At 34.9% G+C, this 25,909-nt stretch overlaps 1 protein-coding gene across 3 annotated transcripts in view; it reads left to right on the top strand.

The window, feature by feature from the left end:
• LOC136040096 (phosphorylase b kinase gamma catalytic chain, skeletal muscle/heart isoform-like) overlaps positions 1-25,909 on the top strand; it is a gene marked incomplete at its 5' end in the record, with an annotated part of 62,159 nt that overhangs the window by 27,059 nt on the left and 9,191 nt on the right. Inside the window, 5 exon segments of one of the 3 annotated variants that reach the window (XM_065724189.1) lie at positions 2,939-3,029; positions 4,751-4,887; positions 9,976-10,073; positions 16,742-16,774; positions 24,326-24,577. In XM_065724189.1, the coding sequence (XP_065580261.1) occupies positions 2,939-3,029; positions 4,751-4,887; positions 9,976-10,073; positions 16,742-16,774; positions 24,326-24,562 (596 nt within the window). 3 annotated transcript variants of the gene reach the window in all.

Raw genomic sequence — 25,909 nt, 5'->3', positions numbered from 1 at the left:
TGGAAAACTTCCTTTGAAAATTTAGTAATCTTTTTAAAAAATTTAAAAAGACAATTCTCCCATTTAGGAAATTCTTCTTTGAAAATTTAAAAAAATCCACTGGTATTACTGCCATCTTCTATTTCAGCAGACGTGTTCTTTTCGGTCGAGACTATTTAGCCCTTTTACTTTTGACTGACTCTGTGAGTTCTCAATTGTTGGGCTATTATTCCTATCTCAGTCAAGCTTTCTAGACCTAGATAGGGTGTGATTTTGAAGTAGATAAGCATAAAAACGTAAGAGAACGAAGAATAAGCGAGGTAAAATCACAGCAAATTGGAAAACGAGAGAATTATCCAATATTTTGACGAATACCACCACTCAACCATCCTCAGTGTGGACCTAAAATGAAAAAATTTATGGATAAAAGTCCACTCAACAATAATTTTAAATAGATTTCTATTTAAAAACAATTTTAAAAGATAATTCTCCCGTTTAGGAAATTCCCCTTTGAAAATTTAAAAAATTCCACTGGCATCATTGCCATCTTCTATTTCAGCAAACGTGTTCTTTTCAGTCGATACTATTTAGTCCTGTTACTTTTGAAGTGAACAAAAATAACAGTTGAAATGAACTACTTACACTTGAAATGAACAGTTGAAAGTTGAATGACAGTTGAAATGAACAGTTGAAATAAACAGTTGAACAGTTGAAATGAACTACTGCAATGGTTCTCCTTATTAATTTTGAATCTGCTTAGATACCTTGCTGTAAATCTTTTGATTCTAGGAGTTTAAATATCGGAGGATATACATTGGGTCCTGTGCCATTTATATTTCTCTGTAATCGTCCGTGCATTTCTTTTTTGTTCAGAGGATGGCTGGTAGTAAAAGTTAAAAAAAAATTTATCCCTCCTGCTTTCTGATAATCTTAAAATTTTTAAAAGCTTATTTTTTCTTGTTAGTTTACTTATGAATTTAAATATTAAAAAGAAATATTTACCTTAGTGGGTCTGAGTGAATAGTTTCAGCCCTAAGGTAAAAGTTGATTTGGTCCTGTAAAGTTTTGAAGGTAAAACCTGCTTCTTCTAAGGTTTTTTGGCTGCAAAGAGATTTCCAGATAAAAAACAAGCAGGGCACATAAAGACAAGGAATCCCTCTTCTTGACAAACTTTGTTCTAACATTTTAAAGAAAACAGATGGGCTTGGTAAACAAAACTTTTAGATTTGAGATTTTCAAATATTCACATCTCATCTAAAAGAATCCATTCACCGGTTCTGTTAGTTTTCAAAAAAAAAAAAAAAAAAAAAAAAAAAAAAAAAAAAAAAAAATCAAGTAGTTGTGGGCATCAAGCCATGGCTAATTGTAGAAAAAGCCAAGACAGATAGTCCAAGTAAGTGAGAGGCCTTTTTAAGATTGTAATAAAAATTATTTCATTTCACTTGTTGATAAGAGGCAAATATGGCATAATTTTTTTTTGTTGGTCTACCGTATAGTGTAATTTAAAGAAGTTCTATAAAAAGAGAAAACCTCGTAATATTTTCACCACAAGTCAGCTATGTTCTGCCAAAACCTATAATCTGTATTTTGCCAGTTTTCGCAAGAGAATTGCAAAATAGGGATTTGGAAAAGGGAAAATAGATAGACAGAGTAGGTATTAGGTTCTGTCATTCAAGAATGTCTATACTAAATTTTGATGGTAAAAAACCGTTGAAATATGTTTTTAGCCGCTTTAAATGCTGTTAGATCTCAGAAGGTATACTGGACAGAAAAAATACCATTGAAATGGCCGTGTCGATACTAGGGGAGTTTCATGCTTAATCTTTTTTTTTTTTTTTTTTTTTTTTTTTTTTTTTTTTTTTTTTTTTTTTTTTTTTTTTTTTTTTTTTTTTTTGTAGATGATAGATTTTGGCAGAGGAAAATCGAAGTGACATTTTGTCCTTTTTTTCTCTTTTTTAAGAAATAAAGACTTGTTAATAATACATATAGTTAAAATAAAGAGTTTCTTGCATAAAATTAGCATAGAAAGTCTTTTATTTAAATAATTTGATAATACACTGGGCTGTGGTATGTTTGTTTCTTCTTAGCACTCCTGGAATCTCGCCACTGAGGCATTAAAAGCCAATACGTACGAAAATAGTCGAGCTAGTCAAATGGTAATTTTAAGAAAAATGGTAATATCTATGTAATTTTTAGATACTGACATTTGAGCTGATTGTTATGAGTTTTATTCATCTGTCTGTAGTACTTTCCTGAAAATATCAAAAATGTTTAGAAAGTATTAGTATACCTTATATATATCTTAAATTTGTAGAAAGTTGTCCAGAATGTAGTTTAAATTTCTATTCCCTAGAAGCGTCATTCATCCGGTCCAAGTACTTTCTTCGGAATGTAAAAAAAAGGTCTGTCCAGAAAGCAATTGTTACCCCAATAACTTTTTTTTAATTGTCAATATTTACACCACTAGTGGCATTTGTCTCTAGTTGTTTTCTCTTTCTTTGGTTCAGTCTCATAGTATGGTAATTTGAAAATGCCTTGAACTGTCATGTGTTTACGTCTTCTATTTCAGTGAGTCTACGTTTTTTTTTCTTAATGTGCATCACTCCTCTATCAGACCTCTGGGGTACTAAAAGCCAATATGTATGGAAATAGTAGAGTTAGGCAAATGGTAATTTTAAGAGAAACGGCAATATCTAAGTAATTTTAAAATATTGACATCTGAGCTGATTCTTAAGAGTTTGATTCGTCTGGCTCTAGTACTTTCTTAAAAAAAAAAGAAAAAAAGTGCTCTGGAGAAAGCAGTTGTTTACACTATATAATTTAAAATTGTCCCTGATTACGTTTTTTTCTTTCTTCTTTTTAGTATCTTAGTATTGTAATTTGGAAACGCTCTAAACTCTGAGTGTTTATGTTTTATTTTTCAGTGATTATGTTCTTGTTTATATCATTCCTCTTTCAGACCTTGTTGGAACGCCTGGATATCTTGCCCCTGAGGTTCTAAAATCCAATATGTATGAGAATGGAAATGGATATGGAAAAGAAGTTGATATGTAAGAGACTCACTTTTTTTCAATGAGGGGAGGGGAGGGTGAACTGCTATTGGTGAATCCTAGTTTATTAGAAGCAATGCATTTATGGATTGAATGCTCCCTTTTTTAATTCAGTCACTCTTTTGCTTTTCTCGAATGAGCATGGTTCATTTAATAGTTAGTCGTTTCTTTTGTTTTAGCTTTTTTATTCCTCTTTTATTGATGTTTTTGAATTTATAGCAGCAAGTTATGACTATTATATTCTAAAATGTGTTTAAGAAATAAATTAAATAAGTAAAACTTATTGCTTTTGGAGAATCTTACGATTAAATTACGGGTTGGCCAGAATAAGGCCCGCTAGAACCTACTATGCGACCAAAGGAAAATATCTGTTACGTGTTACAATCTTGCGTCAATCTTTTTTATATTGATTGGATGGTATTTCTTGGTATATTTTTTATATTTTTTTTATATAATTTCTCCTATTTTATTTCTTTTTTTAAATTTTTTAACATTCCCTTCGTAACTGTAACTCTAATGAACCAGAAATAAATAAAAACGGAGCTTTGGTTTAGTGTAATATTGGGAAGTTTTGTGGTAATTATAATTTAACTGGATCAAGGTAAAAATTCATATGACAATGAGTGCTAATGAAAAAAAGTAGAATAATTTCCATCTGCCCTCCTTTCGATGCCTTTTTCACCAAGAAAAAATTTTCTAGAAAATTTCTTTTTCTAGAAAAAATTCGGAGACAGTGACTAGCAATTCTTCTCCATCAAAAGATTTTTTTGGGGGAAAGGGGAGAGGTAGGCTTGCTAAAATAATTTCTTGTGAGGCATCTATTATTGCCAAGTTTTTCAGTATCTATATTTTAGATAATTTTTTTTCTTATATTTGAAAAGCCACACATTATTTCCGTAACTCAGTCCAAGCAGGTGTTCCAACTTCTCTTCAGTTTCAGTCAATTGTTGTATTTCTTCAATTCATGTTTTCTATTCTGTGAAAGTTTGTTTTGAGACCTAATTTTCCGCTTAAAAGTATTTCCATTTTTTTCTTTATGGACTCTGTGAAGAATACTTGAAATGTAAAAAAGAAACAATTTCTAAAAATATAAAAATGCCTATATTTGCAAACGAAAAACAGCGTAAACAAAAAATGAAAACGATTTCGTAAAACTAAGTCGATCGAGCTTCACTTGTAAAGGACACAAAGATCGATGGACTTTCAGTAGGATTGCCAGGTGTCAAATAACAGATCAAGACCAATTTTTTTGTATACCCAAACCGGCAGAACTTTAAAAAATTCTCATGGTTGTTACAATTTATGCTTATAAATATAATTGTAATGACTCGAAGCTAATTTTCAGTTCTATTTAAACTATTCGCCATTCATTGATAGCTTATAAAGGGGTTTTAATTTTCAGAAGTTCTTAGATTTTTCAAACTAAATTTTCAAATTTTCATTTTTCAAATTTTCATTGTTTCGAAGGGCATAGGTCTTAGGGCATAGGCAGAAAGGTCGAACACTCCACTTCTAATAATAGAATGTGCCACATCTTGCCATCCATCTGGGGCCAAGCGAAAAGCAGGTCGTCCCGGAATAGGATGGGAAATAGTAAAAAGTTACGCTTTGTATAGATTGAGTGGAGAAGGAGCGTGTGCAGCTGGTTTGTCCTCGGGCGGTCTGGTGCTGCAGTAAGTTGTTAGTAGTAATAGTTGTAATTACTTTTTGTTTACTTTTAGGTGGGCGTGTGGCGTAATTATGTACACGTTACTGGTTGGCTCGCCTCCGTTCTACCACAAAAAGCAAATGGTTATGTTGAGAAACATAATGGAGGGAAAGTATTCATTAGATTCCCCAACTTGGAACGATATAACTGGTAAGATTTGTTTTTCTATAGGAGGCATTCAGTGGCCAACCTGACGAGGACTATAGAAAAATAAATTATGGAAAATACAAAAGGAAGTCTTCTAGCTGGCCTATATCTTGTTGTACCAATTATTCAATTTACGTCTAGAATTTATTTGTGTTTGCTTTTACATATTATTTTCTTTATTTGAATTTTCTTTTTTATTTCTTTTTTTAAATTTTTTAAAGAGGATTCAATACCGTTGAGGATCGCACTATCTCGTCCTTTATAAACTTTTTTGGTTTATGTGGCCAAACTATTTACACTTTATTGGGTGGTGTTGCCGTAACTTGCAGAGTTTGGATGAGAAATCACAAAAAAAAAAACAAAACAAAAAGAGCAGAAAACTAAAGCCGACACCTACTTTCCTGTAGCTCTTAGAAGAACCTTTTAACTGTTCTTGTTTTGTACCTAAGATAGAGATATTCAGACTTAATACAACTTACATCATTAGAAAGTATGAATTTTGTTTTTTGATGCAACGGAGCAGAATATTCTTTTTATAGTTCAGGAAGGGGCTGTTCCTAAAAATATCTTAGAAAACCTGCTTGGAAAACATTAAAAACCAACTCAATATAACTATCGTTTGAATAATTTGACAGCTACGGGAGTTCCCTGGTGTACTAACCGCCTTGATTGAAAACCTTGCCGACACATGTTGCATATTATTTATGCTGTGTGTACATTGAATTGACAGAATTCTGCATAGCAATTAACGAGAGATTTTGTATTTTCTTTATTTTAAACTGTCCCTTCCTTAGCTTTTCGAACTGTTGACACATTTAAGACCCCCTATCAATTTTCACCAAAATTGCTTTGGGATCTCCCTGTGGTGCCGGACAAATTTGCTAATGGGCCATTTTTCTTTGAGATGGTTAGTCCACGCGGAGTCTGACAAAATTATTTTTAAGTTATCCAATCCTCTTTGGTGTATTTTAGAACATCCTCGGTGAAATCAGTTTCAGAAAGGTTTGGTCTTTTAGAACATCCTCCTTAGAACAAAGGTCCTAGAACAAAGGAACCTAGGTCCTTAGAACAAAGGTTTGGTGTATTTTAGAACATCCTCGGTGAAATCAGTTTCAGAAAGGTTTGGTCTTTTAGAACATCCTCCTTAGAACAAAGGTCCTAGAACAAAGGAACCTAGGTCCTTAGAACAAAGATTTGGTGTATTTTAGAACATTCTCAGTGAAATCAGTTTCAGAAAGGTTTGGTCTTTTAGTAGTTTTGTACTTGTAGCAGTTTGGTCTTTTCTTTGGTCGTTTAGTAGTTTTAATGGTTCTAACATTTTGTCTGTACGGAAGACCTAAATATTTCAGGGAAGATGCGGAACTAGTTGCTGGGCCAACATTGAAAGTAACGGAAGTTCGTTGAGACAAAGGTTTCTAAAAAGACCAAAATTTGGTCTTTTTAAAGCACTGATTTTCTTCCGTGGAAATTTGCAGAGTATACCTCAGGACAATTGTTAGTTTTCCAGCAGTATCTTCAATTCATTTGACCTTTACTTTAATTAAAATAAGATTAAGTTTTTACGAAATTGAAGCAATTCAATTAATATTTAAGACCTCTATGGTTGACCATTCTTGTTTGAATTGTAACTGTTTGTATGATTACTATTATTATTGCACTGTCCTTTTTATGCTATTGTAGAAGGGCTCTGAAATGAAAATAAAACTTAAAACGAACATAAATTATCATGTATATGAGAGGGGTGAACTGATAACCCCCTGGCTCTTTATGCTGAAGTTTTTCAATGTTTTCCTGAAAGCATTCTACGGTGTAACAAATATACCTAGTTGATAATTGCACCTGCTTCATTTGTCAATTATAACCTCAAATATCTGACCTGAATTTTTTTTTTGTAAATTTAATGATCCCTTTCATTATTAAGGACACTACTACTACTACTAACAACTTACTAATAATAATGATGATTTATTTCAACCCTCTGTACAAGTATGAAATGCGCTTAAAGGAGTACAAAGACACAGGGAAATAAAAGAAAAATGGAAACACTAACAAGAATAAAAACTCACGAGAAAATAACGTCAGCTTCTTAGACAACACAACTAAGCTATACAGTCAATTGGAAAGTCGAAAGTATTTCCTCGACGCTTACGAAACTGGTCCATTTTTGAAGAAATATGGAAAACGCCATCTACTTGAAATGTACCGGTTGCGAGTACAAAGAACTGCAGTAGATGTTTGCAAAATAGAAGAATAGAGATCTAATTTTTCTTCCGCTCAGATATTGTGAAGAAGCTCCACAAAGGGGCCAATAAGAAGCCACTTGGGGCGAAAAAAAAGTGTTGAAGTCTACCTAGGATCATTTTCTGAAACTGACCTTTAAGTCGAGCAAGCAACCCCCACGATTTTCTAAACTTCTCTTTCAACGCTGAAATAACAAGTGGTTTAGTAGTTTTAATGGTTCTAACATATTTGTCTGTACGGAAGACCTAAATATTTCAGAGAAGATGCGGAACTTAGTTGCTGGGCCAACATTGAAAGTAACGGAAGGTCGTTGAGACGAACCGTAGACGAGAAGCTCAGTTTTAGAGGAGGCGACTCAGAGTCCATCCTAATTTAGACCAGAGCAGACTATGTCAACTGTATTTTGGAGAACTTGAAGATCATCTGATAGTAGAAGAATGCTGTCTGTGCAACAGAGGTGGCTGACATCAATATAGGGTTCAACCAGAAATCGAGGAATATTTTTAATAACGATTTGGATGGCAATATTGAAAAGAGCTGGACTAAGCACAGAGCCATGTTTCACACTTTTCCGAAAAGTGATGGAGTTGTTAAGCGGACTACTTAGCCGCACCCTTATGGAGGCATTGCCATATCAATTCGATAAGAGGCAGCAGAGAAAAGATTTTATTTCAGTTCTCAAGAGAGAAGGAATACCCTGTAAATAAATAATGGAATCGAACAGTCGATGTCGATGAAATATCGATCGCAGGCAAATACAGATTCTTTTTTGGCATCCGAGAGTTGTGTAAAATAGCCAAAAAAGTTGTGTGTGCGTTTTGCACGCTCACGTGTTCGCAGAGTCCAAACTGGCTATCTCCATGGTCGTAGTCGCACCTTCTGTTTTTCTTTTCTTTTTTCTTTTTTTTTGGAAAATCAGCTTTTTAAAAAGTTTGCCCATGGTGGAGCCAATGGTAATTGATACGACTCACAAATCTTGGGTTTTTGCCCTTCTTTAAGACACAGGCAACAAGATTTTCCAAAAGGGGAGTTGGAACATATTCCTGAGCAATACAAGCCTGAAATAATAGTGGCAAATATCTTATAAGAAGTGGGGTAGTGGATAGGATGTCCTCAGTTTATACCCTATTCTACCCTGGGGCTTTACCAGACTTCATTAGTCGAATTTTGCCCTAGACAGCTGAAGGGGTAACAATCACAAAGTTCCGCCGGTGGTCAAGTTTTGATATATGATAGAAGAGAATTCGTTTATAGGTAGCTTCAACAGAAGGGGGATTGGATCGGAGAAAAGCGAGGAAAATGTTTTTCCCACGCAGCGAAATCGACCAAGTTAGATTACGAAGACCAACTTAGTATCAGCTTCAAAACTCTCTTCCAAAGCTGCTGGGGGTTATTTCGTGTCTCATATGTTGTCATTTGAACTTTTCTGTTTTTCCAATGGTGGAACGCTTTTCGGAACTTACGTTTAGTTGACTTAACTATCAAAAAAATAACACCCGAACGGGGACGATCACACTCAGTCCAAATTAGAAACCAAAGGCTATGATGGAGCTTTGTCTCTTACAGTTCATCTTCTTTCTAGCCATGTTTCTGTCAGTGTTGCCAGAAATGTGAAACAAAAAACAAGCCCGAGCCTTTGAAAAACACACCAAAATACGCCCGAGCCTCTGCAAACCAAGACCGCCATTATGTTCAGTTCCTAAAATGCTAAAATTGCCCAAATTTCTGTGTTTCACAACAATTTTCGGTACTAAAGTCAAAAAAAAAAATTTGCACGTGCTCCTAACGATATTCATCATAGAAAAGGACCGTTCAACTATCGCGTGGCTAATTGGCAAACTCAACTAGGTCAATGTCCACCTGGCTTACTGACGAAAAGGAGATGCCCCAACAGCATCAAGATAATGTAGGACAACTATCCAGAACTGAGAAGAGTCTTTTGGGATTGTTCCTCCACATACAAATGACCAGTTAACGTCCAACCGTTTCCTCCACTGATTCTTTAAGGTACTGAGATCAGTGGTAGCAACAATTCTCAATGGCAAGTCTCTTAATTGGAGTCGAAACTGAGATGAGCAAACCACAGGGGATAAAAATTTCAGTTTACGTAGTGAATCCAGAGCAGGAGGCATTCGTTTAAGCACCGCCAGAGCTGCAGTTATCAGGAACACCAAATACCATATTTCGATCTCGTTCTTCTATGTCTCTGAAAGTTTAGATTTTGCCAGTTCAATCAGGAACTCTATATCCGTGATCAGCTTGACCTGATAAGTACCAAGCAGACAAGGCCCCCCCCCCCAAAAAAAGGAAGAAAAGAAAACCAAGTTAATGGCCTTTTAAGTTTCCTTCAGGTGAATATGTGTAAAATTTTGAATAAAAATTTTGAATTTAATGGGGGGGGGGCATACAGATCCTATAAATGTCGAAGTGGGATATGCTCCAAAATTGATTAGGAGCCACTTGATTTTGAATTTTCAATTGCTAATGCATTTTCTCTTTTTTTTTGCCACCCTCAGAATAAGTTTTTTCTTTTATTTTTCTGATATTGTTTTTTATTTATTTTTTAGTATAGTTACTTATATAATTTATTTATTATTTTTGTTCATTATTAAACTATGTGTATTTATTTCTTAATTTTATTCTATTATTTATTTTATTTATATTAAGTATTTGTTTTACTTGTTTATTACTCGTTTTTTACGTATAGTGAGCTAATCCTTTTTCCAGCTATGCGTTCTTTGTTTGTTTCTTCGTTTGTTTTATTTCTTGGCAACAATGGCCATCCTATTTTATTGATCTCATAGCTGTTCTGTCTGTTTTAATGTTTATATTCATTGGTTCATCTTTCAGATGTTCCCAAGGACTTGATCTCGAAGTTATTAGTCACTGATCCTGCTAGACGGTACACAGTAGATGATGCTTTGCGACATGAATTTTTCCAAGTACTTGTAAGTATGATAACGTGGTCCTAAGAATATATTGCTCAGGATCAGTGGGATAAATCGTAGAATGTAGCGAGATTTCTGATAGCTTATATTTGTGACGTTTTTGACTAGTGTGACATTCCTGACGTTTTTTCTTCTTTTTCTTCTTAATCCTCTTCTTCTTTTTGAAAGAAACCGTTTGTGATAATGACGCGACAAAAGATGGTACGGATCCTCCGGAGTCATTGATGGTGCATAGGGATCCTAAGCTATACAACATGAATAAATAACGTCAGTCTTTTTGTCTCTCATTGCTACAATAATTAATTTTTTGCATTTAACGTAATGATGCCCTATTTTATTTAGAAATAAAAAATAAAACATAAAATCGCAAAGAAAAGAAGAAAACGAGAACAATAAACAGCCAGTGAAAAAGTTGAAAATTATGTAAATATTTCGGTCATATTTTTGCACTGAGAACAGTCAAGCGGAGGTCTTAACCGAAATATTTGCATAATTTTTCAACTTTTTCACTGGCTGTTTATTGTACTCGTTTTCTTCTTTTCTTCGCAATTTTATGTTTTATCATAATTAGCCAGTGTGGTCTCAGAAATTATTGATAAAATAGAAAATAAATATCAAGCCAAAATCACGTAGCGTCTAAGGTTATTTTCCTACCTAATTTCAGAACTTCTACCTTTGCCTTAAGCGTTTCTTGCTGCAGTATTTGAAACTATTCAAGGTCACAAATCTTTGAAAATCTCAATTACTAACAAAAGTTGTAAGCACCACCTGTGTAGGAATTGATCATGTAAACATAGGAAGAATGATGATCATAGCGTTATTCATAATACCTATTTTTGGGGGTCTTGCGTCCCCCCTTTTTGGGGGGTCAGTCATCTGATGCCCCCCCCCCCCCCTTGAAAGTGTTTTTCTCAGCATTTGTGTGAATTACCTAGGCTATTTTTTTAAATGTACAAAGAATTAGGCTGTCTTAAGGACAAGTGAACAGATTTGATTTTAAGTCTGAATAAAAATTGGAAATGAAAATTTAGTCTGGAGATTGCGAAATTAATAGTTTGTGCAAACACACAGCTAAAGTTGCAGCCAAAGGAAATCAACTCGTCGGGTCTATTCGGTTATCTTTCAGGTATCTTACCACAACGTATTTATAAGTTTTTATGCGTTTTATATACGTTATACGTTTATTCGTTATTACCGCTATGTAACGATCGCCTGGTGCTAATATTAATCACTTAGGCCAATTGGAGTACCAAGGACATCCAAATGAACAAAAAATCCTTCTCCTCCCCCTGATTCCATCTTGGTCTATTAATACCTGAAAACTAGGATGTTCTACGATTTTTCTTTTGGTTGTTATACAATTATTAAGATTTTTTTCGCTGCTTAAATTCTCTTCTTTGCTACACACTGAATCGCAAAGGGAAGCAAGTGTAAACTTGTCTTTTTTACATACAAGCAGTTTTAATACCCAACCAAACCCAACCAAATATCTAGTACCCGACCAAACGGTTCTAATACCCAATTTTTTGCATCTAATCGTCGAGCAATGCAGTAATCAATAGGGCGGTATAATTGTACTGTCCAATAGGCCAATGAAGAAATATAGGCTAGTGTGAACTGGCTCAGAAGAAAATAAGGATTCATTTGATGTGTTAATAGTCAACTAAAGGGATAAATATAACAGAAAATAATTGCATGATTGTTCTTCCTAAAAGATGCTTTTGGTAGGTTACTCAATTAAATAATTATTTGAAGTGTCTAATCTTGAATAATTATCATAATATTTTTGCATAGATTAGATTTATAGAAGCTACAGCAATCTTTTATAGAATTATAAATTCTATAAAATATTTAATTCTATAAATAAATTCTTAAATATAATATTTAATAATTCTATATAATTCTATAAATATTTTTATTAGAATTATAGAAGCTACAGCAAATCTTTGCTACAGCAATCAGGACAGTTACAGTTCTTAAAGCTCCATGGTGATGGTTTTTTTTCGCTCATTTTCGGCTAGTTTTTCACACACTTTCTTTATTTTCAAACTTGGTGCCCGCTAAGTGCGAAACTACAGAACTGCATATAGAGGTCTTTTTCATTAAAAATTGAGTTCTCGGCTTGTCCTAGTTTGTTAGGACGCATATTGTTGTTTCCATTCAACCTAAAATAGGCTTGAAAATTAATGTTAAGAAGACTAAGTCACCAAGGCTAGGAATAAGTGAAGATGAAAAGGTGACATTGGGTAACGAAAAGATTTGATCAGGTTGGGAGCTTCACTTACCTTGGTAGTATTATTAGTAAAGATGGTGGGAAGAGTGAAGAGGTTACAAGCAGAATAGCTAAGGCTCAGGGTGTTTTTTCACAGTTAAAAAAAGTTTGGAAGAATAGAAAAATAAGTCTGCAAAACAAGATTAGAATACTGGATGGCACAATGATGACAGTGGTCAAATACGGCTCTGAAGCATGGGCGCTCCGAAAAGCAGATGAAAATTTACTAGATGTTTTCCAGAGAAATTGCCTACAGATTGTTCTGGGTACCCGGCTGACTGACCGGATTTCAAACAGTAGGTTATAGGAAAAATGTGGTTCAATCCCGCTTTCTAGGGCTATAATGAAAGAAAGATTGAAATGGCTAGGCCACGTTCTGCAGATGAAAGATGACAGATTGCCGAAGATTTTCCTTTTTGGCCAACCGTCTTGGGCTACACGGAAAGCAGGTCGTCCTTGTCTGGGTTGGGAGGATGTCATAAATAAAGATTTAAAGGAAATGGGAACTTCCTGGGAGGGTGTAAAGAGGGAGGCCTTGAATAGGTTAAGCTGGAGGAGGAGTGTGTGTAGCTGTTTTGGCCCCAGGCGGCTTGGTGCTGCAGTGAGTTATTAGTAGTAGTAGTATTTAAAGAATCAGATTTAATTTTTAGCGTCCTTGGTACTTGAAAACTTGGTTGCTTAATGAAAGACTGTTGCACCATCTCAGAATGTATTCAAAACTTGCTTGACAAACACCCCAGAGAGGAGATTTAAATATTAGCTGACGTATAAATAACAAAAGTAACACAAATAGTAGCACAAAGTAAAACAGTTACAAAGAATGCAGGTGGAACATACGAAAAGATTTTTTTACGAAATTTTGTTACGAAAGGATCTTTTTGTGGGGGGGGGTACAAGAAAACTTAAAAAACGCATCAAAAAAAATTTATATTAATTTTTTTGCGTTTTTACGAGTCGAACAAACATTTGATGGGGGGGGGTTCAAACCCACTAACCCCCATCTCTTGGATACTGCGTTGGCAGTGGGGATAGTAGACGTTGTGATAACAATGCGATTATAGTAGTTATGACGGTAGCAGTTGCGCTCATTATTAGTCACGACAACCAGAAAACTGGTTGAAGAGAGGTTTGTGCTCTTTGGGAGTTACAAAATAGGATGAACTAGTACGAATGGTCCAGGCTTATATAAAATCTTTTAAAGGTTTCATGATTCATTTGATAAAAACAGTTTTCATAACTTTGGCCTAGAAAGCATCTAAATCAAGATATTTCTTACAACATCAATAAATTACAAGGTGAATAAATTAGGAAGGATTAAATGCCCTGACAAAAAAAGGAACAAAAGAGCTGGTAAAGTGATGGGCACGCCATCTCAATGGTTCGATTCTTTACCTGCCTTGGATAGGCAGACGCTTTGTACAGGGAGGCGGCAACAATGAACATCTTCTGGTTCGTGAGTAGTGAGTATCCAAACTTGAGGATAAGTTCGTATCTGCACTCACGGAAAGAGGGCATTTTTAGGGACTTGAGAGCAGATTCATAAGACACATAATTTGCACCGAATATGACTTTTGCATTACGAGAATTTTTAAATGACATCTTTTAAAGATGGCATTTTACATGACATTTAATATATTTAGACATTAAACATGTTAATGAAATTATTCTTTGACATAGATAACTTCGAAGACCACACTGCCTTTCCATGACGAAAGTATAACAGTTCAAAATAGGGACGAAACTTTTTAATAGACAGTGAACAGATATAAAATTTTAACTGGTTATTTCGAACACATTTACAGTGTTCATCATCAGCAGTAAGTAATGATGATGAAAACTGTATATGTGTTCGAAATATCCAGTTAAAAATTTTATATCTGTTCACTGTCTATTAAAAGGTTTCATCCCTATTTTGAACTTTTATACATTCTATTGACAAAATACCAGATAACTTATGATCGAATAAAATAGACGAGTAAAACCTTGAATTTACAATATATTTGAGTAGATTGCATTTGAAGGCTTGAAACTAGCTTGCGTATGTAATCTAGTAACAATCTAGTAAAATCTAGTAACGATCAAGACTTGTCGTCAAACTACTCCTTTAGCCTGGCCTCACCTTGCAGCATGGCACTACTCCAGCTCCAGACCTGGGATCTTTTTACAAAATTCATAAATCATTTTCTGAATGGGCCTGATTTGCCTAGCTGTTTTCTTCATAGCTTCGTAGGCTATGAACAATAGTGGTTGATAGGGTTGCATCTGGCATGGTGTGTGGAATGGGATTCAGATTCACAAGAAGACTATACCCCATCCATACCCAATTTCATTAAAAGTGGAATGATTAGAAAACGGTCAAATCAGAAAACAAATCAATCGTTAGAATACGATTGAACGTTGGAAAAAAACGTCGATTTGAAGGAGTCTGTGAAGGTGTTGTTCAAGTATCTTCTTCTTTCTTTTCTCTACTCATTGGGCTTGAAAAACTTTGAATACGGGTTGATTACGGTTCGCTAAGAATCTGTTCATTACCAATTCTTTTAAAAGCCAAACCATTAGAAAGGTAACGCTTCCCACAATTTGACTCACGACCTGTTTTCATAAAATTTTTAAAGACTATTATGCAAGGAAGAAGTGGAAGAAAGAGCTTGAAAACACCTACCTGACTTTCATTTCCAATTTTTATTCAGAAAGTTTTATTGAACTACCGCAGAAAAATTCTATTCGCTAGTACGTTTGGGGGTAGGATTAAGGTAAGGAACTGGAAAACCTTCCCGAGCCCTAGTTTAGCAGGCGATCCGTTCCTGATAATTGCAGTCATGTAACTTGACACCTCTTTGAGGTAACGATGTCTTGCTCTTTAGGCATATACCAGTTGTTCTAGTAAATTTTTCTCGTGCTGAATTATTTATTTATGTAGTTCTGTTATAATTCTTTAACATTTTGTTAAATTTTCACAAGGAAATTCTTTTAAGAACTCCTCTTTCATCAAGAACTTCTTCAACCACTTCCAACAAAAGTCTGTCCCAAAAGGAAAATTTTGGCCTTCATAGAGCAAGATTATCAGGATGGTTAATTTTATTTTATTGGTCTTCCATAAAATTAATGCTTTGCCATGTCAAATATAAATGATGGCGAACGAATCTCTCCCTCCCCTCCAACAGAATTCCCTACCCCCTTCTGGCTTTTTGCCATTGTGGCTCAAACGTGCTATTAGTGACGGAATGTAATGTATCACTAGCCCCTCCCCTTTACGCACTTCTTGATTTTATCCTGTCAGAGAGGGTTGTGTTTGTCAAGTTTCAACTTAATTGGAAGATTCGTTTCCTTTCACCGAAGCATTATTCTTACAAAATCAAAAAAGATTGTGCCATACCAGATCCCTAATGAAATAAAAGCAGAGATAATATCTTCTACGTTGCAGGCATGTAAATTGATAATTCTGGAGCAGCATAGACTATCAGTCAAGTGTAAGAATACTCAAATATGTCCACCACACTCCATCAGACCCTTCTCTGCTCCTCTCCTTCTTGACCTACTCCTGTACACAAAAAAACATTGATGTAGTCAAGTATGATAAATTATCTACAAAATCACATATAATATAAAAAATGGGAAACGGATACCTCTGCTCATCCCCCTCCATATCCCCTCCAACAGGAATTTCCGTCCTGAAGCAGCAACATTTTGTTAAATATATTCACCGAGATCTCCTTTCAAGGGGGATTAGCTGTATCTGCTACTGCAAATGGCATGCATCAGACCCAATTACACTGATTAAGTGCATGTTCATGAAATCTCCCCAGTGGAAGTTGGAGATATCTCCCCCGATATCTTTTACGTTGTAGGCATGTAAATAAATAATTCCGAAGCGGTGTAAACTATTATTCAAGTGAACGAATACTCAAATACGTTCCCCACACTCCGTCAGACCCTTCTATCCTCATCCCCTTCTCAACTTTCTCCTGTACACGAAAAAACATTGATGTAGTTAAGTATAATAAAATTATGCGTAAAATCACATATAACATAAACAAAGGGAAACGGATATCTCTCTTCCTCCCTCTCCCTACCCCCCTCCAACAAGAAGTTCCCTCCTGAAACAAAAAACATTTTGTAAAATACATTCATCAAAATCTCCTTTCAAGGGGATGGCTGCATCTGCTTCTACAAATGGCGCATATCAGGCCCAACTACACTGATTTAGCACATGCTCATTAAATCTCCCCAAGATTTTCTTCCGATCTCTTTAACTAATTTTAGAGGAGGAATTACCCCCCCCCTGCAAAAAACCCTATTTAGGCATGGCTTTGATATGACGTTTTATGACCAATAATGTGTTTGCTAGAATTACCCTGTAAGTGCTTTTTATTCATTTCTTTATAATTTTTTTTAGCATGCATGGGAACCCCACGCAGCAGTCACGGAAGTAAGTTTATTCAAGCTTAGGGTTCAATGCAGTAGTTACATTTTTGCTTTTCTAATTTTGCTTTAGTAGATTTATTTGCTGGTGTATTTCAAGAGAGCTATTAGTAAGGCTTTTTGTGCGTATTTTTAGAGGACCTGTTTTATTTACCTTTTAGGTTTTGAATATATCAGCTTATAATGCTTGGTCTCTGCTTTGCTGAAAGGAAACATCTAAGTATTTGGCTTTTATGATTTGGCTCTATTAATTTTTGTTGATCTTTTTACGAGTATGTTTTAGGATACGAGTTTGATTACAGTGATGAATGTGGTCAATTAAGGTTCTGAAACGTGGGCGCTCAAAAAGGTGGAGAACGATTTGTTTTCCAGAGGTTTTGTCTACAGGTTGTTTTGGGTATCTGTCAGACTGATTGTATTTCAAATAGTAAGCTGTACGAAAATAGGACACGTTCTGCGGATGAAAGAGGACAGATTGTCAAGGATCGTCTTTCTCGGCCAACCATCTAGGGCAGCTCATCTGAGAGGAGCTCATAAGGAAGGATTTAAGAGAAACTGGAACTTCTTGAGGATGGTGCAAAGAGGGAGGGTTTAAATATATTGAGAGGGAGGAGGAGGAATGTGCGTAGCTCTCAAGGCCTCGGGTAGCTTGCTGCTACAGCTGGCTGGTAGTAGTAGTTGCTTCAAAGCTATAACATTCAGTTATAGAGAAATGTCAAGCAATAGAATCACGGATTAAAGGGAATAACAAGGGGAAAATCCCTGATATATCTCCATTGCCTAAGTGAGAGTTTTCTTGAAGTAATATTCCACTGGTCGTCTTTCTATTTAGTCTATAATGTAATTTAGTTTCCAAGTTGCCTAGGTAGGTAAGAAGATTTCAAATTGTATTTTTCAAGATTATGAATTTCAAGGAGGAGTATCTTTAGTACGTTTTTTTACCTTTGTCTGAAAGAGAAACCATATATTTATTACTGAAGTGGTCCGACCCTTGTTAAGACAAACTTTGGTACAAATGCATAATAGTGACTTTTCAGTAACTAGGAAATTGGTTGTACTAGAGGTGATTGAAATTATCTGGAATAGTATGGGCGCTGTTCTGTTTTTCTGAAGAAACAGAAAAAAACAGGGCTTGGATTGAATAGAACAGGTCTACAAAAACAAGACCTGTTTATGTTTCTGTTCTGTTTTTGGCAAAAACAGCTATTTAATCTGCTGTTTTTTGAACACTTAAAGCTAAAGAAAAAACAGTTTATAGGCGATAAGTTTTGGTTTATAATCAAAAAGCTAATAATATCATCATTTGTTTAAGCATTAAAGCTTATCACTCAACACGTGCGCTTTTCCAACGTTTTGGACATTGTCCAGGCATACTGCTTTCGCGTGAAATGATCGGCGATCAAAGATGCCGGTTTGTTCGACGCATTAGTAGTAGGTACACTAAGATGCTTTGGAGCGAAATCTGGCACCTCCGGAATTTTTTTTTTTTTTTTTATTCCAGAAAATGAATAGTTCTCCGATCTGAAAACATTAACTTTTACCCTCTCCTTAACTTCTCATCGGGGCTGCAACCTGTCACAGTAGTACTTTTCTTTGGAGGTAACACTTTGGAGAAAACTGTGTACTATTGCAGCACTTTTTCCGCAAAGAAGAACAGTTTTTCTAATGAAGGGAGAAAAAACTGTCTATGGACACAAATATAGCCATCCTTTTTCTTATGGTTATTTTCTTCTATTTTTCCGTTCCTTTTTTTTCCAGAAATAGGCTATTATGTTTATATACCATCTCCTCGAACTTCCCGGGAATGCATACTAGTTATTTGAGACATTTTGATAATAAAGTGATTTACGTCATCAACTTATGTAGTCAGCTCTAAGTCATTGGTGTTCAAGCGGGGCCCATATTTCCTTTGGGAGGGGGAGTTTCCCCCTTCTACACCATGATTTACCCCTTACCCCATCCTGATGTTGGGACGTCATCTTAAGCAAAGGTAGGAAAGAAGAAAAATGCACAAGAAAAAGACACTTCTTACTGCCAATTCAAAAATTTTCGTTGAACTGCAGCTCAAAACAAGCCTTTAAGCTTAGTTATTTCGTAGAAAGTGTGTGTTTTTGGTGACATTGTTCCCAGAAGCTGTGACAACGTGGAACATCGTGTCTGTGAGTGAAAACTTTCTGATTGAAACTTGGATTCCTCAAAGAATGTTAGTAGCTGTATGAAAATGATTAAGCCTCTTGAAATGTGAAACGCAGTGGTAGAGCTTCCGGTCATTTTCCATCTTTTCGGGGTAAAAGGCAGTGATACTTACCAAGCCAGATCCTTTTGCAGACCAGTAGTCAAAAGTCAAGCTGCCTTAAGAAGCAGGCCTTAAAGCAGCCCTCTGCTTAACTTGTTTTTTTCTGTGGCAGCAACACTTGTGTGACGATGGATAGTTCTCTTGGATGGTGCCTTCCAGTCCCTGTTGTTTTTTAAACAAGCTGTTTCATATCTAAATTATCAAACACAAATTGGTAATATTGCCTTTGATAGTGTTTTGCTGCAGAGCTTCCGCTGAGCAGCTTGTTTCGATCGAGTAGAAATAAAGAATGATTTAATGTCTGATCTTCTTATTCCAGATTTCATTATTTCATTGTTCTCTTTGTTATTTACTTTGTTATCTGGAGCTTTCCTTAGGGAATCAGCCTGACTCGATTTTTTTTTTTTTTTTTTTTTTTTTTTTTTTTGGTCTGGGTTTGCTATTGCTGCACCAGCGGCATATTCCATATCTTTGCGTGTATCCAACATTAGCCCTAAGAGACGTTTTGCAGAAGTTGAGCCTGGTATGTTCTTTGATCCTTTTTCCCGCAGGGTACCCAGACAGATAACTTCAAATCTTTGCTTGGCACGCCCAAGTCGTCATCAGAACATGACGTCATGCTTTTCTCAAAACAAAGGTTGATTTTAGAATTTTTACAAAATTAGAAGCACCTTCCAGTAGCCTACAATTTTGAAAATTGCATTTTCATAGAAATATCTGACCTCTTTCATCGTAGCATTGTAACTAGGGTTTGTAGCGGTTTCGTTGGCACAAGGAACCAAGAAAATTTGTCGGCAAATAAAAGCGAAATGACAATTCCCGACTACGGTTTCCTAAAACTTAGACCCTTTGAAGCACAATTTTAAATTTACTGAAATTTGCTTGTCTATGATGGTATTTGAGAGACAAATACAAGAAATAATATACTGCGTAATGATAATTTTTTTATTTATTTTGCTGTATGGCAAAAAAATTCCATGTTCAACCGAAGATTGGTATCCTACTGAATGAGAAAAGTATATCGACATTTTACAGAACTTTGGCCTTTCCTGAAAGACAGCTACTTACGCCACTGTTTCAGCTCTAGGCATTTCCTTGAAGAGGTTACCGTTGGTTTTACTTATAGATGATTTTATGAACATTAACAAAAGTATGAGGCTATCTTGTAATGTTGATGCAATAAAGATTTGCCAGCAAAACATATATTTCTTCTGTGAAAGACATGAATACATTTACAATCCTCTCTGACTAAGCATTTAATAAAATTCGCAATTAATGATCAGTATTTATCATGTACCGGTTAGTTTGGGAATCGTAGCAAGTCTCTGTTATTTAGCAGCATAAAGTCCATAAAAACAGTTAAATAAAAGATATCCTGGTAAAAGGTGCAAGTTACTTCCTCCTATAATTTAGGCTGCAAAGGCTCTACCAATAGAACCAAAATACGCAGCAATAAATGATTTGTTTATTTCCTGATTCACTTGGATAGTACTTGTGCAATTTTGTTGCTCAATTGACTGAATAATATACAGCATGAAACAAGTTGTTTTAATGGATCTAAACTGCGCCTTTAATGTTCTCCCATTTATGCACATACCTAATCCCATCTGACTCCTAGGCCCTGATTCTGCCTGGCCGAAACAATCTAGTAGCAGTATTTGATATGTTAGACACACTGAGTCTACTACTTACTTTTACTTTAAATTGAAATCCCCAAATCCAATCCCCAGCTCAAATTCCAAATATTGTATGGAGCGTAACCACGCTTCTTTACAATTTCAAATTACGACTTAAGCACTATTTTGTAAGTTTGAAATCCCCGAATATTTCGTTCTCGTATCACTAAAATAAAATCAGGTACAGAAGAAAACCATGTAGGAAAAACAAGAGAAGCAGGACAAAATAGCTATTATAAAAACAGAACAGAACAGGAAAACAAAAAAAACAGGTCATCTCTTTCTGTTCTGTTTGTGGTTTTTTGTATGAACAGAACAGAAACAGGTACTTTGAAAACAGAACAGAAACAGAAAACCGAAACAGTGCCTATGCTTAATCCAGAATGCATCCTCAGCATAAGCACCTTTGTACCTATACTTTCGAATTGCTCCATATACTTTCACCCCAAAATGTATGGTCTGAAAGAAGCTGGGAAGATGCTTGTCTTTATTTTTTGGTACAAAAGAAGCAGAAGAAGAAAGTAAATTTTGGCTTTGAGTGAGGGGGCAGTTCTTATTTTTCCACTTTTGCGAGACGGCAGCTCCTCTTCTTCTTCTATATGTTGCGAAGTGGTAGTTCTTCTTCTACTACTACTTTTGTGAGGTTGAAGTTCTCCTTCTTCTGCTTTTGCTAGGCAGCAGTTCTTTTCTAAGCCAAAAATGATTCCTTTTTAGAGGTGAACTGGGTTTGGAAGTTCCTGCCCCATGACCACTTTTCTTGTGGTTATACACAGTGGTTGAGGAACAGACTTTTTAAAAATATTACCGATGGGCTACCCAGTTACAGAGATCTTGAGCATCAAGTGAAACACACCACGTAAGGTGTGGAGTGTGTCGTATGCAGCACGAATAGGTGTGGCATATTCAATGGTGGAAATGGCACTTTGACTTATACAGTTAAAAAATGTAAAATCCGTTGGTTTTGTGTTTCCAACAAAGCACTACTTTTTATAGTCATATGAATATATGGAAAAATCACGATCCAGTTTGTTTAGTTTAAGTTTCAACTTCACTCTTTATTTCCGTACGAAAGACTCTGTTTTTAATCAATTATTACACCAAGCAGTAGAAGTGACACTAACATCACAAATTTCTTAACATTTTCCAGTTGAGTTTGGTAATTTTTTTAAGATCACATTTTAAGTATTAGTGGTGACAGAAGGTAAATCAGTGAGGAATTATTGTAAGGCTGTGGAACTTTTTTCTAAATTAATATTTTGGCTAAACTAATAACAAGTAATCTATAATATGTTTAATAATAATAGACTCATCTAAACTAATATTAATATTTATATAAGAGCTGTCATCGGCACAGATACATATAAAAGAAGACTTAAAGTAATATACATAACCATTAAAATTGAAATTAAAACAGTCCTAGCATTATTACTTCAGGGAACTTTAATCAAGATTTCAGAAAATGTATACGAAAGAGGGCAATTCATTGAGATGAAAATAAATCAAAAACATGTTTTTAATACATTCCTTGCTTTTTTTGGCAGCTGACTTAAAAAATAGAAGGATTTTCACGGAGATTAGGCAGTACTTTTGGGTCGTGTGGTCGTCAAAGGCTTACCTTTTTCTTATGGTTTTTATAAATAGTATTAATTAGACAAGGCCTTACTTCTTGGGTTAGAAACACCTTCGTCGTTATCTATTTTAAGTATCGCTTATACTAATGCGTAGGTGCTGTATGGGTTTTAGAATTACTTCTTTTTTTATTTATTGTAATTGTGCCATTGTACTTCAGCTTCTAGTTTCTAAATTGTATATTAGCTAAATTATGTTAGCTAATGAAATTCGGATTTTGTTTCTGATGAATAAGTGAAGAATTCGTTTCTTTATTCTGTTTTTGGTGATTTCAGACCTGTTTGCAAAATTTCCCCACCGCCCACATTTTCTGTAACAATTTTAAGGTTTTTTTTTTGGATTTGAAAGGATTTTGAACTCAGAATTTGAAGTTTTTTATCTTTGTCTGAAACGTCAAAACTTCTGTAAAGAAAAACCCTTTCTAATGCTGTTTAGCAACGAATACTGTATAGAGGTGGTTGTATTTTTTACTTTGACATAAAATGTATAGTGTGTGAAGATTTCCCATCCAATTAAACTTAATTTTTTTAAAGCCCATACCGCCCAAATTTTGCACAATAAAACGAACAGCTGGAGACCTCTTTTTTGCAATAAATTCAGGATCAACACCTTATTCAAGTAGATAATTTCATGTTTAAGGGACCGCGATAGTTGATGCACAATGGAAACTATACTAATAAATGCAATCAGGGGGATGGGGCTGAAAAAAAATTATCTGTAAGAAGATAAAAACATTGCTAACATGGTGTTTTACAGTTGAAAGCTCCTTTTTTTAATTACAAAAATTATTACTGCTACGATAGTCACTACCACCAATATTTTACTTAAAGCTTTGATACCCACACCTTTCATATGAAGCGGTCGAGGGAAAAACATGGGAGGCACATGGCTCTTTACTGAGACTACGCTAGAGCATTACCTCTCATATAAGTTATAAAATAAAAAAAAAAAAAATCCGCAAGAGAGTTCTCATATATAAGTATACTTTGAATTAAGATACCTAAAAATATGCTCTGTTTTGACAGAAATTCACCTCTAGGGGGCAATGCTATAGTGTCGCCTCAGCAAAAAGCCATGTGCCTGCGAGGCATTTTTTTTTTCTCGGACCAATTCGTATAGAAAAGGAGGTCGTAAAAACTTGAGGGAAGGGGGTATTCGATTAAAAATTGAGAATCCTAACGGCTCTTTAACGGGTCGCAAGGGATTGAGGGTAATCAGCCTCCTACTTTGCCATTATCCTGCTACGTATTCCCTCTGTAACCTCCCAGGATATCTGAATTTTCAAATAGACATTCTCTTAGTTTACTTAATAGGTCTAAGAGCTATGTTTCAAGTAGATGACATGTTCCTATAACCCCTGGAGCTTTGGAGTTTATTATATAAGTTGCCAATTGTTTACACATAGCTTTTTATAGTCGAAAGGAGGATGTTTGATCTTGGGTGTCTGACTAGCATAAGGTTTTCAGGGATTGTTCCTGAGGCCAAGATAAACTCACACTCTCTGAGGGGGAGGTCATTAAGGAATCCAGAAATGGGCTAAAAGAAATTTTGTCCTGATACATCTAAGACTTAAAGTCGCGAGTATAAATTACCGTCGCAAATATATTATAATGTATTTTTATCTCCTAAAAGAAAGTAAGATGTTTTTTATTTAGTTTTCTGAACTGGTTACTTTGAAGTAACCTGAAAGTCTCTTTGTTATTTTTTCTGTAAGTCGTTTTGATTTCTCCGCCTTTCAGTTTTTTTTACTACTTTATATCTTTAGTGTGTTTTTTTTTATTTTCAGCAATACAAAGCCAAATTGTTTGATCCGAGAAAGGTGTTGTTTTGCAATTCTGTTTTTCAATAACCTGAAAGTCTCTTTTTATTTTTTCTGCAAGTCGTTTGATTTCTCCGCCTTTCATTTTTTTTTTTTTTACTACTTTATATCTTTAAGGCGTGTTTTTTTTATTTTCAGCAATACAAAGCCAAATTGTTTGATCCGAGAAAGGTGTTCTGTTTTGCAATTCTGTTTTTCAATAACCTGAAAGTCTCTTTGTTATTTTTTCTGCAAGTCGTTTTGATTTCTCCGCCTTTCAGTTTTTTTTACTACTTTATATCTTTAGCGTGTTTTTTTATTTTCAGCAATACAAAGCCAAATTGTTTGATCCGAGAAAGGTGTTCTGTTTTGCAATTCTGTTTTTCAATAACCTGAAAGTCTCTTTGTTATTTTTTCTGCAAGTCGTTTTGATTTCTCCGCCTTTCAGTTTTTTTTACTACTTTATATCTTTAGCGTGTTTTTTTATTTTCAGCAATATAAAGCCAAATTGTTTGATCCGAGAAACGTGTTCTGTTTTGCAATTCTGTTTTTCAATAACCTGAAAGTCTCTTTGTTATTTTTTCTGCAAGTCGTTTTGATTTCTCCGCCTTTCAGTTTTTTTACTACTTTATATCTTTAGCGTATTTTTTTATTTTCAGCAATACAAAGCCAAATTGTTTGATCCGAGAAAGGTGTTCTGTTTTGCAATTCTGTTTTTCAATAACCTGAAAGTCTCTTTGTTATTTTTTCTGCAAGTCGTTTTGATTTCTCCGCCTTTCATTTTTTTTTTACTACTTTATATCTTTAGCGTGTTTTTTTATTTTCAGCAATACAAAGCCAAATTGTTTGATCCGAGAAAGGTGTTCTGTTTTGCAATTCTGTTTTTCAATAACCTGAAAGTCTCTTTGTTATTTTTTCTGCAAGTCGTTTTGATTTCTCCGCCTTTCAGTTTTTTTTACTACTTTATATCTTTAGCGTGTTTTTTTATTTTCAGCAATACAAAGCCAAATTGTTTGATCCGAGAAAGGTGTTCTGTTTTGCAATTCTGTTTTTCAATAACCTGAAAGTCTCTTTGTTATTTTTTCTGCAAGTCGTTTTGGTTTCTCCGCCTTTCAGTTTTTTTTACTACTTTATATCTTTAGCGTGTTTTTTTTTTATTTTCAGCAATACAAAGCCAAATTGTTTGATCCGACAAAGGTGTTCTGTTTTGCAATTCTGTTTTTCAATAACCTGAAAGTCTCTTTGTTATTTTTTCTGCAAGTCGTTTTGATTTCTCCGCCTTTCAGTTTTTTTTACTACTTTATATCTTTAGCGTGTTTTTTTATTTTCAGCAATACAAAGCCAAATTGTTTGATCCGAGAAAGGTGTTCTGTTTTGCAATTCTGTTTTTCAATAACCTGAAAGTCTCTTTGTTATTTTTTCTGCAAGTCGTTTTGATTTCTCCGCCTTTCAGTTTTTTTTACTACTTTATATCTTTAGCGTGTTTTTTTTATTTTCAGCAATACAAAGCCAAATTGTTTGATCCGAGAAAGTTGTTCTGTTTTCCAATTCTGTTTTTCAATAACCTGAAAGTCTCTTTGTTATTTTTTCTGCAAGTCGTTTTGATTTCTCCGCCTTTCAGTTTTTTTTACTACTTTATATCTTTAGCGTGTTTTTTTTTATTTTCAGTAATACAAAGCCAAATTGTTTGATCCGAGAAAGGTGTTCTGTTTTGCAATTCTGTTTTTCAATAACCTGAAAGTC

This window comes from Artemia franciscana, chromosome 20 (genome assembly GCF_032884065.1).
Source record: "Artemia franciscana chromosome 20, ASM3288406v1, whole genome shotgun sequence".
Classification (NCBI taxonomy): Eukaryota; Metazoa; Arthropoda; class Branchiopoda; order Anostraca; family Artemiidae; genus Artemia; species Artemia franciscana.
This window is presented reverse-complemented; position numbering and strand designations above follow the sequence as displayed.